Source organism: Agelaius tricolor, unplaced genomic scaffold, assembly GCF_023055355.1.
Source record: "Agelaius tricolor isolate 1412-34295 unplaced genomic scaffold, bAgeTri1.0.p SCAF_8, whole genome shotgun sequence".
Classification (NCBI taxonomy): domain Eukaryota; kingdom Metazoa; phylum Chordata; class Aves; order Passeriformes; family Icteridae; genus Agelaius; species Agelaius tricolor.
The window spans coordinates 31,557,358-31,571,888 of NW_027269268.1; the positions used below are offsets into that span (position 1 = coordinate 31,557,358).

Genomic DNA, 14,531 nt, shown 5'->3' on the forward strand with positions numbered 1-14,531 from the left:
ATTCTAAAAATTCTCTAAAGGAATTGGTTGATTTATGGCTTAAGAGCACTGAAGTATATACAAAACTTTTCAAATTGTTGTAGTATTTAGCATTGTAGTATTTATGTAATATTTAGTATTTGCATATTCCAGCAATGCTGCAAGAATAAGATGCTATCAGGAAACTTGCACATTCCACTAAACTGGAGTAAAAACGGATTTTAAAATGGTGTTTTTTCTACTGCTTCTAAACACTCCAGCTTTGTGAGTGCAAAACAGCTATGCCATAGTTACTAAAACCATTCTTTTGATTCTTTGGCATCCTTTCAGCTCCGAATGTTGTCTTTTTGCATTTATGTGTCTTTTTGATGTAAAATGGTATTTAAAGCAGTATTTGTCTTTTAAGTGAGCTTTTAAAGGAAAGGGGTAATTTAATAAATTGCAAGAGGACAAGCACAGTCACATTGAGATACACCATCCCTAACAACTAGAGCTTGGGGGTCTGCTAAGAATTAGCTCTTGATTCAAATTGGACCAACAAAGTCTAAAAGTAAATTGCAGTTTGAATCATATGTAGAGAAAAGCCTGAATGTGTTATCACTGAGTTTCTAATCCAAAATTCTCATCTGAATAGATAAGTACAGGTTGCCTTGGGGACACTTGTACTTGAGCAAGCTTTTTGACAGACTGTAAGTTTACTTTAAACTGTTGAAAAGCTTAATGAGATTGGAGTAGGATATAATCAATCCTTGAAAAATTTAGTTTTCTTGCTTGTTCTTTTCCCTTTGTATCCCATTGGCTTAAATTTGATTGGCAGATAAATAGGAAGCCACTGGATATGGAAAGGATGCATTAAGGATAGAGGCCTGGGTGCTTGCTGGATTTTTCTGTTTGTTTTTGTTAATAACAATGGTTGTTCTACTACTATCCTTCCTTCTTTGAACTAGTCTTTCCTTTGCTGACCTTCCAAGTCACTAACATTTAGCACAAGAAAACAAAAAAACCATGGAAGAATAAATTGACACAGGTGAGAGGAAAAGTAGATAATGTAGAATGGCAAAAAGATGTTCAATAACATAAAGCTAGGCCAGAGCAGGTATCTTTTCAGGAATTAAAGTGTGAGGTTGTAATTGATAGTCAAGAAGTCCTAACCTGCCGCTGCTAAAAGAGATTTGATGAAATTAAAGCTGCACAAAACAAGGAGGAAGAAGGGGCAGGGTAAAGGCAGGACCTTGCAAATAGCATTTTTCTGCCACTTGCACTTGTGTGCATGTATGTATAATCTGTACAGATTAAAAATTGGGTCTGAAAAAAGATGCTACATTATAGCTGCATTTCCTAGAACATCAGTTGGATAAATTAGTACTTTAGTGAACCTTTACACATGGAAGAATAGATTTGACATGAGGTGTTACTGATACTGTGAAAACTGCTCACTTTTAGCCCAGGTAGAGCACAGTTGAGGGGTTACTGTGTCAGGGTCACTTCTTCATCAGTTGAGAAGTCATAGGTTTGTCACAGTAAAATCTGATTGATTGATTGACTCTTTAAATTTATTAATTAAAATGAAAGTAATCACTCGTATACAACAAAGTGAAAGAACAATTTCTTTCACTTCTTTGTTTACCCTTCATTTGGCCTGATGCCAATAAATTGGCAAACAGTTATTAAAAGAAACTTCTAATGGACCACCTTTTAAACATACTTTTGATACACTTTATCTTCTATTCCTACATCTTTTATAAATGTTTTTAATTGCTTAGTCTATTAAAATGGCTGTTTTCAGTAGACTGCCAATTGCTTACCTACCTGCATGAATACAGCAGCAGCATTACTGGAGTTACAATACGCTACCACTTCACCTCAGGACTGGCATGTCAAAATGCTGGATACCTGCTATCCAGGCTGTACATGTGAACCAAACAACCTAGATTTTGCTCTTTATTCCAAGAAGTTTGGCATAATTGGGAAATAAAGATTATGCCCAAATTTAAGTAAAAAAATCATATTTCTCACAGACCTAATTTCTTTTGATTTAACTAATGTAAAATTAAGTTTTTAATAAAATTAATGAAACTCTGCACGAAGTCAGAAAATATAATAGTAGTGCTATAAATTTTGAGAGAAAAAGTATTTTCCACAATTATTTACATTGACCTACTCTTTTTTCTTGCTTTAGCCAGCTTCATTGCATTCTATTGTCCAGTGAATGCCATTTATATTTAGAGCCAGTACCAGAAACAGACTAATATATAGGCACAGAAAAGATGTTAAACTATTACTATGCTCATTTGTGTGTATGAGAAACTGTGCAATAGGTAAATAGCACATACAAATTGCATTAAAAATGTCTTTACTCTGTCAAGGTGCTGCTAAAGTGACACCTGCAAGTTAGCTAGTACAACTTTCATGCACATAATACCCATTCATATTGGTTGTATGAAATGAATGCAGCCTTGTAACAATTTTAAGTTACTCTCTGTGCTTCCATTTAGGCTTGCAAGATGCATTCTTCCAAGTTTCACTTAATGTGTTATAAATTGATCTTAAGCAGCTATGGCCCTAGCTATTTTGTTCCTTGCTCTCCTAAGTTTCCTGCTTTCTTTGGAAATCCTACTTGATTTGCTTCCTTAAAAGATTAAAAGACATCACTGCTTTTCAGTGATGCTTGCATTATTCTAAGAATTTAATTTTTACGTCCACCCCAGTTCTTCTCATTTTTTAAAATTAACGTGAAGGGCATGTTTCCTGCCACCTGTGACATGATCTTCTTTGTTTACAGTACTAAACTTGGATAGAGTCAGAAACTGCTTCCACTCTTCCTACTACTACCTTGCAGGCACAAAAATTCCTTCTTGGGAAATGTTTCTGCAGGGGAGTTCCTCACTCATCTTTGTCACCTCTTTTCCATTCCACTGATAAAGTTACTGTTCCGTTTTGTTGCTATGCGGTCCTTAAATTGATGGGGTGAACTTCTCCCCTGCATCACCAGCTAGTGGCAGTTTAAACAGAGGTAAAGATGTTGTTTTGTTTCTGGCAGGTATATCAGAGTAGCAGTCCTTCCATCCTCCACTGATACCAGCTGTCTGTTCCGCACTAAAGTTCATCCTGCCATGGAAACCATTTTATTCAACGAGATATTCAGAGTGGCCGTTTCTCAAGTGGCACTGCTACAGAAGACACTGAGAGTAGATGTGTGTGCTGTCAGTAGGACTCGTCGGGAAGAATGCTTGGTATGTGGTTTTATTTCTGGTGCTTTTTTGGCATGCATTTGTTTATAGTGTCCCCTCTTATTTTGATGGTCAAGGCTGCTAAAATTCCACGGCACTTGGAGACAAAGTCTGAAGCATAACTTAGTTGTTGCTATAGTACCTAGAATACTGCTTTTCTCTGAAACTCCTAGTACAGAATCTAATCCTGGATGGAAGGTATTTTGATAATTCTAACACAGAATTAATTTAATTACAGATCAATATTCCATCTTTACCATTTTATACATAAAACCCTTATAAACTTCAATGCTAGGTTTTAAAGTAAAAACAGAAGAAGAGCCACAGTAAAAAATAATGAGAGCAAGCCCTCATTATCACCATTTGTCACAAAGAACAAACTAAATTACATTTTGGACGTTATTTTAGATTATATGATGGACACCTTTTTAGTCTTTATGATCTGTTGAAATAAAAAAGCATGACATTTATAGATCAGCCCATTGGAAGCTGTCACTTTGAATGTTGTTGTTAATCGTAGTCATCACTGAATCAGTGATGCTTCATTTACTTTCAAATTGCTTTTGCATGGTCTGGTGCAACTCAAGTCTAGTTTTTCACCACGAGAGGGATTTTAGTAGCACAGTGAGATTTTTGCAGTTCCCACACACTGAAGAGATGCTGCAATCTGCTGGGGTTCATTGGCTCTTACTACTGTGAAACAGCTTCACTTTTCAGTAGTTAACTTAATTCCTGGGGAATGTGTTGGCCTTTTTCAGTATGTAAGAGTTTTCCCCTGAGGAAAGGGAAGGGCAACAGAACAAAAATGCAACCTCAGGCAGGATACAAAGGTGAAGAAAGGACTCAACAATAACAAAAACCTCCAGTGGACAAGAGTTATTCCAAAGATCAAATGAAAGAGTTGGGAGTATCATCCCCAGCAGAATGCCCTGGACAGCATGACCAGAGTCTTGGCAAGAGCTATGTGTGCAGCCCAGCAGCTGTGAAGATAATATGCTTTGCCAAAGAACAAAGGATTTTAATCTCCAAGGCACAGCCCAAACATGAGTACTTCAGAAGTTTTCCCAGAGTACCAACTCAGTGGATGCCAGCGTTTGTCCAAATGAAAGGGTTTCTTAATCTCTTTTACTGGCTTTTCATCTCCTTCTTCCCTGGTTAGAGCATCCAAGGTCATCCATTATTTGCCATATGCATGATTTTTGTGGTGGGACAGTTGAAAAATCATGTGACACTCGCTGTCCCACAAACTGGTGCTGCACAGGGTTTCATTGCTGAATGCATTAGAGCAGGTGTGTGCAGTACTGTGGTATGGTATGGGGTGTGCGTGTGCGTGTGGGGAGACGTTTCTGCAGATTGAAATAAGAGATGGCAGAATTGACATTTCCATGTACTTATATTTGTCAATTTTAACTGGAAGTAGAGGGAAATAGAAAACTGTACGGTTAGAAAGGGAATTGAGGTTCATGTCAAATTTGTGCTGCCTGTTTTGCATGATGAGTACAGTAGAATGTTTTGTAGAAAACAGAACAAATTTAAATAATTTTTTCCCTTTTCTTATTTTGTACAGGCTGGGACTCAGATCAGCCTGGCAGATTTATCACTTTCTGATGAGACCTGTACTCTGTGGTACAACCTGTTGCCTTGCAAGCAGAGTCCTGGCAAAAAACCCAAGGAAGAAAATGATGAATACATGTTTCTGTTAAGCAAGCAATCACAGTCACTGGACTCACTGGACTTGGTGAGTGATGAGCTGGCTATTATTGTGATAGCAAGAAAAAAGCCAGAGACTCCAATTGTGCCATTGCATTGTAGTTATTTGAATGTGGGAACTGCCATCCTGAAGGTCCAAGGCCCTGTTTTGCAGGCACTTTTGTCTAGAGTGACTTTGTGTGAGTAGGGCCTTCAGCTGTGATTCTTTTTAGAAAAAATGTTATTGAAGAGCTTCCTTAAGTGTGTAATTTATTTTCATATGCATACATTAAAAATTGCAATTTATTAACTGTTGAATCTGCATACTCAAAGCCATTGCATTGAACATGCTGTTTATGCAAAACATACTAACTCTTCTGGTTAAATCAGCTCTTCTGCTTTAATTCCTTCTTAAGAGAACTGCATAGAAAATGTAACTTTGAAAAGCATCCTTTTTCACCTAAGAACAGTACGATAGGGAAGATGAGAAACTACATTGAAGGATGACAGGAGCATATTTGATTGCATTGTCATTTTAAAACCAATTGTTTTTCATTGAGATTTACTCTGTATAAAAGTAATTATTCAATGTGCTATACACTGACAATTCAAACCCCTTATCCTTGTGATCTGGGGGTCATTGTGTCTGTTGACATCAGGGTGTCAGCTCTTGCAAGAGTTGTCATTTTCCTACCTGTTATGTATCATTCAACTCTGGTTTATTTTTTTTCCTTGTGAGCAGGATGCTGTGTCAGCTCTGCTGGAGAGGACATCTGCTGAGCTGGAAGCAGTAGAACAAGAGCTGGCTGAAGATGAGGAGAAGGAACAAGAGCAAAGGGCCTCTGAGGAAGACTGGTAAAGACACTTTTCCTCCCTCACTCTTCATGCCTGAATGATTCAGCTCATTCTTCCTCTTCTTAGACAAACAAAAGAGTTGTACTTTTGGAGATCATAGATTCATAGAATGATATGGGTTAGAAGGGATCTTTAAAGATCATCCAGTCTAATGCTGCTACCATGGGCAGGGACACCTTCCACTAGATCAGGATGGTCAACACCCCATCCACCCTGGCGTTGAAAATTTCCAAGGACAGGACATCTGTGGCTTCTCTGGACACCCTGTTCCAGTGCCTCACCACCACTGGAATTGGAGTAAAGTCTTGTTCTCTTGTATGGTCAATTTATTCACATTCTTGTAGGTTTACAGTCTCTTGGCTGCTCTATGAACTCCTACTGCCAATGCTCCTCCATTCCATGTACGTCTTCCTGTGAAACCACCTGGGTTGTGAAGCCACTGGGAGTGTACCATAATTTCAAATGTTATAGTTGCATTAACTGTAACAGGCAAGCTGTTAGATCTGAAAAGAGAGCTGCTGTCTGACAAAGTCAGTGTGGGTGTGCTTCTGTTGATGAGCTTGTTTTTGAAGAAAATGTGAGCTTTCCTAAGAAACAGATTTCTTGCTAAATTGCTATTTGAGGTCTGTTATTGTTCAATTTCTTAGCTGCAGTGTAGAAGAAAATACATTCTTTACTGGGGGAAAGGGGGGAGTAGCTTTTTGTTTTATGAACTTATAACAAAAGTCCTTCAACACTGTTAATGTTACAGCTATTGAATAGAGTGCAGTGCTGTCGTAAGAACCTTGAAGGTGAACTGTAGTAGTGCTGGGTTTTGCTTAGGGCAGCAGTGAAATGTGCCTTCACGTGAACTTGGTGGAAGCATTTGGCTGATAGTTGTTTTCCTTCTCAGGAAAATGCATGCCTTAAACATTAGTGCAGGTCTGGGCTTTCTGGTATCTTCCTTGGTGAGCTTTTTCAGTTTCATAATAAGCCTGGGCTACTTCTGTTCATACAGGCTAGAGATGCTTACAGAGGCCTCTGATGAAATTGTGGATGAAGAGGAAGATGGCATTAAGCTGGAAGTAGAAGGTGACTGTAATGATGACCTGGGGTTACTCATGGATGCACCAGAAATGAATGAAGACAAGAACAGAGAGAACAGTGATGAGGCCCAGGAAAGCCAGCAAGCTGCTGTAATTCTAACACTGGTGAATATCTTAAAATTCACATTCCTGCAGTATCTTACTATGTCTAAAATCTATTTCTGAGCAATTAATATAGAAGTCTGCTGCATCTATGCATTTACAATTTGATGAGGCCTTTGCTGTAGCACTTGTATGTATGTACATGTAACAAAATTGATGTGGTCACTTGTGAACTATGAAGAGGACATTGGACAGACATGCTAAGCAGGACTTGTAAGTCCAGGACAATTAACCAAGACTCTCTATCTTCACTTTTTTTGTTGTTGCATGTGGAGGACATTCAAAATACAAGAGTAGTTCAGTAGCTTCAGCTTGTGCATATTTAAAATATTTCTGCACATCTGTTTCATTGTTTCCTTTTCTTTTTTTCTGATTTGTCTGCTCAACAGGAAAAAACACATGACAAGGGTCAAGATCTTTAAGCCAATGCAGCGATTTCCTTATTTTTTCCCCTAATTTTTGGGCATGAAATACAAGAACTGTCTTAGCAGAAAAAAGGACAAAAGACTAATGAACAGAAAATTCCAAAATGTGTATTAAAACTGTGTATACTTTTGAACAATTGAGGGTACTATTGTGTCCACACACTGCATAAAGCAAATTCTAATTCCATGTTCTTGGTAACTGTTGTTTTTGAAATTATATTCCACTTTCCTGAAAGCACTTTTACTAAATGTTTAGTAAACATATCTCTGATGTGGTAGAACACTCTCAGAAATAAAATTATTAGAATCTTTCTGCATCTTAGTAAAAACATCGTTGCATATTTTAAACTCAAAAGTTCTATAAAATAACTGAAGTAGAAAGACGAAGAGTGACATCTCGTTCCTTCAACTTTGTGACAATATAAAAGTTTAACATCTCAGTGGACTTGCTGGTAACTGTAATTAACTTCCAATTAATGTGGCAAGATGCCAAATGAGCTAAGGCTGTGGTATTAAAAGGACTGACAGTCTGCTGGGTAGCAAGTAAATATAGATCAAAGCCCTAACTCGGCAAGGGGAGATGGCAAGGACGACACGTGAAGGTCAGACACACACACAAAGTGCTTTGCTAAACCTGGGCTGGGTGGACCCAGACAATGAGTGAAAGACAGCAGTCCCCACTGCAGAGCCAGACACAGCACAGATCTCTGTAGGCCACATGCTCTCAAGGTTGCTGTTGTGCTATTTAGGTCACTGTATTTATCTCCTGCACTATGGAAATCATGAACCTCATTAAATTACCCAAGCTGAAGAAAAAGCCCCATTGCTCATCAGTAACACTGGATGTCCCAGCTGCTGCAGAGCTTGGTCTAGCCCAGCAGCCAGGATGATTGCAGCATGGAAGTAAGCACAGGCTGTGCCACCCACAGGGATGGAGCCACTTGAGGCTCCCTCTGGCACATGTGGGACAACTCTAGTAGGCAGCAGGCTGTGCTGAGGGACAGCAGCCAGCAGTGTCTTTTCCCTGGGTTCACAAGGCTGGTGAGGCTCTAGAGATTGCATAAAGCAGTCCTGCTGCTGAGGCCTGGGGATGTATGGCAGTATGTCTGGAAGGACCTGGGCAGTGTAACTTTTCCAGCTGCCCCCTTTCAGTGTGCACAGGCACCATCTCTGGCATGGCAGAACCTTGCCCTTCTGCAATTACCAAACAAAGTAAATATAAATGTGCAATAATCATAATGTCTGCAAATGGCAAAGAAAAACATTACTTGTACTGTGTTTGCATCAAACCTTCTGCCAAGCAGCAAAGCAGCAAAAGCCTTTCTGCAAAAGCTCCAGCTTTACTGGCTACAAAGAGTACCTTCAAAGCCTCTCCACACACTCTTAAGCCTCTTGGGAATTTTGCATTTCTTTACTTAGAATAGCTTCTCTGTAAATGCACAGGGCTTTTTGCCGCTGGTCTTTTTCCATCCACCACAAGGTAATGAGAATGCTTGTGAAGTCTGAAAGCACAGAAACTATGTGGGGGCATGTATCTGGTTATAGTAAGTCTTATGCATTAAATTCCTGTTCACAGGTTGATAAAGAGACTAACACTGAGGAATTGGTTAACGAGAACACAGCAGTCCGGCCCAAGGACAGAGCCAGCTGGAGCTGCAGACAGCGTCCCTTTGTCAGGAACAGCATGATAGTGCGCTCCCAAACCTTCTCTCCAGGCCAGCGGAACCAATACATCTGCAGGGTAAGAGCAGAGGCATTTGGGATGAAGAGCTATTAACCAAAGAGTCATTTAACTTCTTGGGAGTGAAGCATTAATGACACTGAGTCATGTACTGCTTTTCCCTGCAAGAGGCAGAGCCTGTGCTTTCTCTAGAGTCCTTCCCTCTCTGAGCTGATGTATAGTAGAATTGACTTTTAGCAGAGTTGCATACTCTTGCAAAACACCTCTGCTAGGGCAAAAATACATCCTATTGGAGAGAAATAACACAGATGCCTGTGCTGGCTCTCTGCAAAAAGTGTTTCCCTGCACGTCAGCAACTCCAGCACTCTCGCAGCAAAACAATTTGTTACAACATGAAATAGAATTCACTGTAAAATGCCATTGCATTACCATATTTTAATAATGCAGCCATTTAAGGGTAACAGTGTGGAAAGAGCTCAGTCATCAATTTTAAATCTCGCTTTGTATCTCAACTGGTTTTAAACCTAGGCAGCCCAAATCCTGCTGTAATTGCATCTTTGAAAGATGTGCAAACGCTGCCTCGGGGCTGGGTTTTAAACATGGCTTTGGCAGCTAAGTTCTCCAGTCTCTCTAGATCTATGGTAGCATGGAAAAAGAAAAAAAGATTTAAATTGTGAGTCTTGCTACTGCTAAACTAACTATGAAAATAATGTGTTACAAGATATAAGCATGAACTCCCAGCTCTATAGATTTTAATCACAGATACCATAGAAAAGGCTGTTTATTTTGATCTTTAGTTTCTACAGGTTATTCATACAAGTATATTTTTTTAAAAAAAGTAATACCTATGCTTTAATTCCCCAGTTCAGTTAGAGGCATTTGCCTTAATCATTTGGGAATGTTAATGTTCATCACTTCTCTGTGATTCTCACTGGCAAAAAAAAGGAACATGTTTGAAGATATATCTTTTGAAGTGTCAGAAACAGTTGTTGCCCACCGCTGGGGGCTCCAGAGTGGGCACTGTAGCTGCATCCTAGTTCACAAAGAAGGCTGGAGAGCTGGGGTGTCCCCAGTCCCAGTCCCCAGCTTGTACCACAGGCATATCCAGCATTCCTTGCATTATGATGCTGTAGGGGAGGAAAGCGCCTGTTGGATACACTCTGGTGAAGTGCCAGCTGCTCTCTAATCAGAAGAGATAGCCTGGCTTTAAGAGAGCACCTCTGATGTTACAGAAAACAGAGATCTTTGAGGCCTAATGGACAGAACTAAAGTCTGTTGATGCTTTGGAAAATGTCCCTTGAAAAGTGCCTAAAGAACATCAGTGGCGATGGCCGCTTCTCTCTATCAAGGAGTGAGCTCCCAGTAATGGCTCATGGTGAAAAGACAGATTTGTCTCTCAAGAGGTGTACTGTATATTGCAAGTGGTTGTATTTCTGACCCCAGCTCCCAATCAGCCTTGTGTAAGCACACTTTAGGGCCCTGCCTTTGCTTACTGAAATGTTAGCAGAAGGATTCCTTTTCTTGTCCTCTCCTGAAGAGTTGAAATACATATTCTGCAGAGGGATGCTTCCGACCACCTACTGATGCTGATGCACCTAACAATCATTCTGCATTGATGTGTATGAAATAATGCTAAAGTTATGAAGAAGCTACCACTGAGCTGTGGCACATGATTTTAAGAAGCAGACAGTGCTTCTGAAGGGAAGCTGTAGGCACGCTTTTGCTTGTTGCAATTAATAACAATACAAAAATACTGCTTGTTGGACAGGTGTATGTCTACAGTAATTTACCTTCCCTGTAGTAAGTTTGTTAAAAGCCTGCCCCAGGTAAGCAAAATCCATAGTTTGTATCTGCAGCCAGACAATGATTTATCAGTACTTAATAACCATGGTTACCTTCCTTGAATTCCTAGAGAGACTCACTATTCATTCAGTAAGATCAATGGTTGTCCTGGTATAGGATTATAATTTTAGAGTAGATGCTTATTCTAGTTGCAAACTTGTTAACTTTATAGTAAGAATATGACCTTACGTGTATGTAAAGGCTGAGGTTCCCTGACTGGTTCTACCAGTGCAGGTGTATTTACATCTGGAGGTGCTTTATGTCTGTTTGTTCTGTACGTTTTGGCAGCTGAATCGCAGCGACAGCGACAGCTCCACGCTGACCAAGAAATCTCTGTTTGTGAGAAACGCCACAGAACGACGGAGCCTGAGAGTTAAACGGGTATGTGCTGTTACCTGCACATGGTTTGCAGTGAGCTATGGGGACACTGGGAATATCAAATGGCATAGAGGATACCCTTTATTTCAAGTATTTCAGCAAAAGCAACACAAGTACCATGATTCTGTCCTGTAGTTTCATATTGAAATATCAACATATTGGTCTCAGTCCAATGTCAGCTCCCCTGCAACAAAGCCTGTGTTGTTTTAGTCGTGGCTGAAGCCAGCAGGGAGACACTGATGCTCAGCATCATGGCATTTCTTGTTGAACTTAAGTTACTGTCAAAAGGGATCCGTGTTAAAGAATGTGACACAAGGTGGCCTATGCTGCACAAAAGTCAACACCAGCAGTATACATCTTGAGCAAATTTTGGTGAAGATTTCAAGGATTTAGATGCCCTTTTAAAGGGAATTGACACTCCACCAAAAGTATTCAAGTAGCAAAAGGATTGAAGGACAAGAGAGCAAGAATGAGAGAGAGAGAGACAAGAGAGCAATTTCTTGCATGAAATTAATTCTTACATGAATTTAGAGAGTTATATTTTAATCTTAATTGTAACTAGAAAAATAGTCCTTTAGAAGCCTTGTTACCAGGAAGCAGGATACATTTTGTATAAGAAAGAAAAGTCTGGGATACTGAATAGTCCGAGATGGCTTCTCCTGCCTGACTTACTCATGCAGAAAGTCACAGTGAAAGGACAGTAAATAATGTGAAATATGCTGAAGAAGTGCATGTTTACTGAGTTGGTAACATTATGTGTTCAGTTAGGCCTTGAAAAAGCAAATATTTACAAAAATAAATAATGTAGTTGACATCTGTAGGGAATTCTGTGTAGTGTTGTGTCTCCCAGCAGTGTCATCCCAGGGATCAGAATGGGTTTTTTGTTTTTAACCTTAAATATATAATGTGCACTTGGTTGGAGCATTTATTTTTAGCTAGCGACTACAGAAAAATTCCAGGATAGGTGAATTTTTTTATTTCAGAAAAAAAGACTGGTAAACCTCCTCTTTCCCCCCCCAGAATATCTGAGCTTTTTCTGACTGCAGTATGTCAAGCTCTCCACCAGCCTCTCTAGGTATTAATTGTTACTGTTCTGTCTCCCAAACGACTCAGCCCGTGTGCCAGCCCATGCTGCGGAGAGCTGCGCAAGAGTGCCCCGCGCGCACTTCCCTGGACTTGGAGCTGGACCTCCAGGTGTCGCGCACGAGACAGAATCGTCTGAACGACGAGCTCCAGGCCTTAAGGGACCTGAAACAAAAGCTTGAGGAAATGAAAGGCAGAGGAGAGGCAGACCTTCCTCTGTGTTTGCTAGAGGATGAACGTTTCCAGAAACTCTTGAAACAAGCTGAAAAACAGGTATGAGCAGCATTCACATATATGTAATATGTATATATTCACATATATGTATATTTGTATCCATATATATGTAAGTATGCCTCTACCTTTGATATAAATTTGTTAAAGAATTTGCTCAATGATGTTAAAATGTTTTTACAGAAGCTCACATTTGACTAATTATATCTCTGAATTACATAGTGTAAACTGTTTCTTTATTGATCAATACTACAACATTAAACGTAGAATTTGAGGTAACATTTTCCTAGTGCCCTCTAAATACTTTGATAAGTCACATTAGAAACTCTAGTATTTGGAGTAGTAGTTATGGTTGGTGTAGTAAAATAGCATTTACTTAAAACTTAATTTAGAATTCTCACATCCCAGCCATACTTTTACATACTTGCATGTGCTTTCTGTCCCTCAGCATCAGTTGCTTTGCAGTCTGCACAGAACTTGTAGCCAAAAGATGCTTGTAACAGGTAGGACTTAGAAGAATTACCACTATTCACAGTGGTAGGGGCATGGAGAAAAGGCAGTGGCTTATTTCTTCATGCAGGACATACTTGTTGTCGTTTTGGCAAAGGAAAGCCAAATGCTGTTTTCTACGTGATGGTCTCTCGAACAATACAAGTATATATGCACTGCCATAAGGTGGGATGCCCCCACATGATTAAAAGACAAGAAACAGAATAGAAGAATGAGATGCAACAGTGAGAAGTTAGAATGTGGAAAATTCCAATAAGATACATTAATAAGTTAGATGTTGTGGGGCTTTTATTATGTTTTTTGGGAGGTTGTTTGGAGATGGAGATCATCGACTGGAATAGGTACCTGGAGAGGTTGTTGGAGGAGTTAAAAACCCAACGAAGTAAAAAAAGTAAAACAAACCCACACAACCTGCACAGCTGGAGGTATTCTAAACCTAACTGGTCAAGACTCTGACTACTTTGGTATCATCTACTGTGAGCAGGAGGTTGGAGTAGACACCTTCTGGAGCCCCCTTCCCATCCAAGTCTGTAAATGTCCATCAGTTTTCAATGAGGGGAGGTTGTGAGTGACAGCCAGGAAGGGTCTGTGCTCCTTAGCTCTTTATGGTTGATAGAGACTTGAGCTTTGATACACCAGGTTATTCAGAGTTGTAAAAATGGAACATTTTAACAAGGTGCAGAGGCCCTCCTCATATGTAAGCAATAGTTCTTTGTTTTGTTGTTTTTTAAAGCTAAATGTCAGTAAATAGCCTTGTGTAGAAGAGGAAAGGATGATCCTAATATTTACATTTACAAAGCTGAGCTCTTTGTTAGGAAATGTTAGGAATGAGGTACTCCACATATGAGAGACAAAACATAAACAAAAACATCACAGGATCAGCAGATGTCAAAAAGCAAATATGAGAGGAATTGCTAAGAAAAATACTTGGAACAAAACATATCATTGCCTTAAGGTCTAAATATTATTATGCCTGTACCATAAACATAGTTCATTTTTGGTTTCCCTTTTCAAAGTGGATGATAAAATTGCGGAGAGGAGGATGGTCAAGGGAGGAAACAATTTCTGTGTAAGGAACAGCTAAGTAGCTACAACTGAAGTCCATGTAACCATGAGTGAGGTGGAAGAGAGCAATTAATCATGGTCTTGTATTCAGTGAGAAGTAGAAAATTGAACAGGTGGCAGGTAAAATGCAAGCAAACATAGCATGACATTCAAAAACTGTAAAAATGTTTTCAATAAAACATTGAATGCTACAAATTTCAAAAAATTAGGTTCAAAAAATTATTAATTTATGGATTGGCCAAAGTCACAGTAGAAAAATGCATGTAATGGCACTACATATTTCATTAAGTCCTTGACTGATACCTTAGGAAATAAAACTTCTCCCCAGAATGCTCTCCCAATTCTACATTTATGTCCTGTTGTGTCTTCTGGTCTC

The 14,531-nt window shown here is 39.4% G+C and overlaps 2 protein-coding genes across 2 annotated transcripts in view; one reads left to right on the plus strand and one right to left on the minus strand.

Annotated features, from left to right (window-relative positions):
- The window catches only part of DCTD (dCMP deaminase), a 214,487-nt gene that overhangs the window by 135,628 nt on the left and 64,328 nt on the right, over positions 1 to 14,531 (minus strand). The window lies entirely within an intron of this gene.
- Positions 1 to 14,531, plus strand: part of WWC2 (WW and C2 domain containing 2) — a 99,629-nt gene that overhangs the window by 76,700 nt on the left and 8,398 nt on the right. Inside the window, exons 15-21 of the mRNA XM_071432160.1 lie at positions 3,020 to 3,212; positions 4,777 to 4,947; positions 5,641 to 5,753; positions 6,751 to 6,943; positions 8,942 to 9,106; positions 11,177 to 11,269; positions 12,380 to 12,622. Coding sequence (XP_071288261.1) covers positions 3,020 to 3,212; positions 4,777 to 4,947; positions 5,641 to 5,753; positions 6,751 to 6,943; positions 8,942 to 9,106; positions 11,177 to 11,269; positions 12,380 to 12,622 — 1,171 coding nt within the window. The remainder of the gene's footprint in view (positions 1 to 3,019; positions 3,213 to 4,776; positions 4,948 to 5,640; positions 5,754 to 6,750; positions 6,944 to 8,941; positions 9,107 to 11,176; positions 11,270 to 12,379; positions 12,623 to 14,531) is intronic.